General features: G+C 46.8%; 1 protein-coding gene across 2 annotated transcripts; it reads right to left on the minus strand.

The window, feature by feature from the left end:
• Positions 1 to 327: 327 nt before the first annotated feature.
• Positions 328 to 2,249, minus strand: LOC123065393 (uncharacterized). 2 transcript variants are annotated; one of them, XR_006431019.1, is made up of 5 exons: positions 2,030 to 2,249; positions 1,617 to 1,917; positions 970 to 1,225; positions 497 to 858; positions 328 to 400 (listed from the first exon to the last, which is right to left on the minus strand). XR_006431019.1 is itself a non-coding variant. In XM_044488683.1 (3 exons), the coding sequence occupies exons 1-3, from the start codon at positions 2,129 to 2,131 to the stop codon at positions 1,173 to 1,175; spliced, it is 456 nt and encodes a 151-aa protein (XP_044344618.1). In that variant the 5' UTR covers positions 2,132 to 2,249; the 3' UTR covers positions 888 to 1,172. The 2 variants fall into 2 exon arrangements, 1 of the variants encoding a protein (XP_044344618.1); XM_044488683.1 differs by lacking the exons at positions 328 to 400; positions 497 to 858 and having other exon boundaries at positions 888 to 1,225.
• Between the last annotated feature and the right edge of the window lie 234 nt (positions 2,250 to 2,483).

Here is a 2,483-nt window from a genome sequence, read left to right on the forward strand (position 1 = left end):
AAGCCTAAGTTCCATTGCTTTATTACAATTATTATGCCAGTGGCCCTCAATGCCACAGGTCTTGCATCTAGCAGGCTTCGAGATTGCTTTGGCGATAAGGTTAAATCTGTATCACTATGGGAAATGTACACTCTTCAGCATCATAACCTCAAGCGGGAAAAATTTGTATGTATGTACGACGTTCTTATTAACACTAGCTTCTTCTTGATATATTAAAAGAAAATGGTTGATGCAAAGCTATGCCATGGAAACTTAATGAAACTACTACACCAGCATAGGAGAAAACACTCCCATCCCCACCACACCCGGCATTGATGAATTATTCATTTTTTTAAAACATGTGCACCTTCAACATGCCGAAGAACACCTCGCCCTCCTTGGCTTGAGCTCCCTCCAACCTCTGCCCATGTTAGTGACACAACATTGTCAGCATTGACATGATTTGCCTACAATTTGTAGGATGTCAACAGTCCCCATATTTATTTCATGCACTGACCTGAACCGCCCCTGAATGAGTATCCAGGCTCACACTCGCCCCTAAATCTTGCCACATAGATTACGCAAAGATCTCTTCATGAATGGCACATTTTCCATCGATCTAATAAAACTGCCTATTATGTTATACACCTTTGCAAGTTTGACATTATTCTGCAACACTGTTTTATTAGGTTCGTACTGTACGCATCAGTGTGCTTGTGAGACAGCCAGTGGATCGTCTCGCTGAAATTATGTGAAAGAGAATGGTTCAGTTATGAGTCTCCCGATGCTCTGCGATATACCACCCATTGTACTTCGTCCATAACACCCTTATCAGCGCTGGGCATTCACACCGACAGGACCTTGTGTTCTTAACACCAGCTTTCCCATGTAAACATAAACAATCTCTTCAGAAATCGTCGCTTCACATAGCATTCATCTATATTAACTCCTACAAACATAAAAATTAGTATTGAACATGGCTTTTCTTACCAAGCATCCGCACAATTTCCTGCACGCACTTCGTTCTCTCCACATGGCTTTTCTATATCTAATCCCAAACCCCTTCTTCGAGGAACATAAGTTGTAGAAATCGTATGCTTCTCCCAGTGAGTCGAAGGTAGTACCCAGCACCGGAGTGATAACATTTTCGGTCGGCTTTTCCACGAACACCATCACCGCCTTCTCAAACGCGCCTACACAGGTTGGCCAAGGTGTCCTGGTTGGGCCAGCGGCACCAATCCGCAACCTGAAAATGGATCAGATGGTTGTGTCAACCATTATAATTCATTGACCACAAATTTGCAATTGAAACTACGGTAACTGATACATTAAACAATGGATTACTAGCACGAATAACATAAGCAACAAAGCATGTCCATACACAGCCTGAAAATTCAATACTTAAAATTCTTCAGAGGAGCAGCTAGCAATAACCAGTCATACTTTCACGGTAATCCACAGCACACGATGGATTGCTACAGGGCTCATAGATTGAAGTAACAGTACAAACCAACCAGCAATAACACCAATTCGTAATAATCATTTTCTACCGGCAAAAAATAAAGCAAGAATTCAAATCGATACAGAGTCTGTATTTATTAATAACAGTGTTCAAATTTACATTCCATTCCCCTCACCTCTTATTCGAAGCAGAGCCTCGGGAGTTATCTTCCCCGTCGACAGCTCAGACGTGTGAGGCGAGCTGTCCCTTCTCACCACTGCCGCCTGCGCCGCGCTGCAGATTAGACATTCGCGGCTCATGGCCATCGCCTGCGTAGTGCTGCAGATTCGCCCTTGGCCGCTCATTGCCGCCGCTCCGGACGCCCCGCAGACCCGCTCGTCGCCGCTCAAGACCGTGCCCTCCTGCATCGTCACCCCCACCACAGTTCGCCTTGTATGATCCGCCGACGAACCTTCCGGCACCAGATTCTCCCCGACCTCCTCAATCATAGTGGATCCATGGCATTGAAAGCAGAGAGGACTAAGCAGTTTGACCTACACACTTCAAATCGGGCGCTATGCTAGAAAAAATTGCATCAAAGCGGCACACCTGCGGATCGGCTGCATGAGGAACTCCATGGCGCGGCAGTCGCCTCTTCTTTTCCTCACGAAAATGCCTGCGGCTCTGGGGCAGAAGAGTCAGGGGCCGCATGGCTTGCAGTCAATGCGCGTCTGCCGTCCTTCGACGGAAAGTGAATTTTCTGAGCCACGGATCAGATGGATACGCGATTCTGGCCCACGGCTCAGTCCGTCGCCGGTGGACGTCCGTCCATAGACTGGCCCACAGCACAGCTCTGACGCATACCGTATTCTCGTACCCATGCATTTTCCGGTGGCCCAAACCGCAACTTATAAAGAAATAGCGCACATTCCCTAAAAAAATAGCGCACATCCCCACGCCTTCACGAACGCATGTGATATCGCGCGCATATGAGCCCGCGCACAGTTATTCCATGTCCGATTTAAAGGTTTTAGTCAGATCTTTTGGTAGTGTTGTTGCCTTG

Source organism: Triticum aestivum, chromosome 3B (genome assembly GCF_018294505.1).
Source record: "Triticum aestivum cultivar Chinese Spring chromosome 3B, IWGSC CS RefSeq v2.1, whole genome shotgun sequence".
In the NCBI taxonomy this organism is placed as follows: domain Eukaryota; kingdom Viridiplantae; phylum Streptophyta; class Magnoliopsida; order Poales; family Poaceae; genus Triticum; species Triticum aestivum.

Excerpts from the sequence above, each read along its gene's own strand:
- LOC123065393 (XM_044488683.1), bottom strand. The coding sequence starts at position 2,131 with ATGCGGCCCCTGACTCTTCTGCCCCAGAGCCGCAGGCATTTTCGTGAG. Across the intron at positions 1,918-2,029 it reads CTCATGCAGCCGATCCGCAG|GTCGGGGAGAATCTGGTGCC; the intron begins GTGTGCCGCTTT and ends ATGATTGAGGAG. Across the intron at positions 1,226-1,616 it reads GGCTCTGCTTCGAATAAGAG|GTTGCGGATTGGTGCCGCTG; the intron begins GTGAGGGGAATG and ends ATCCATTTTCAG.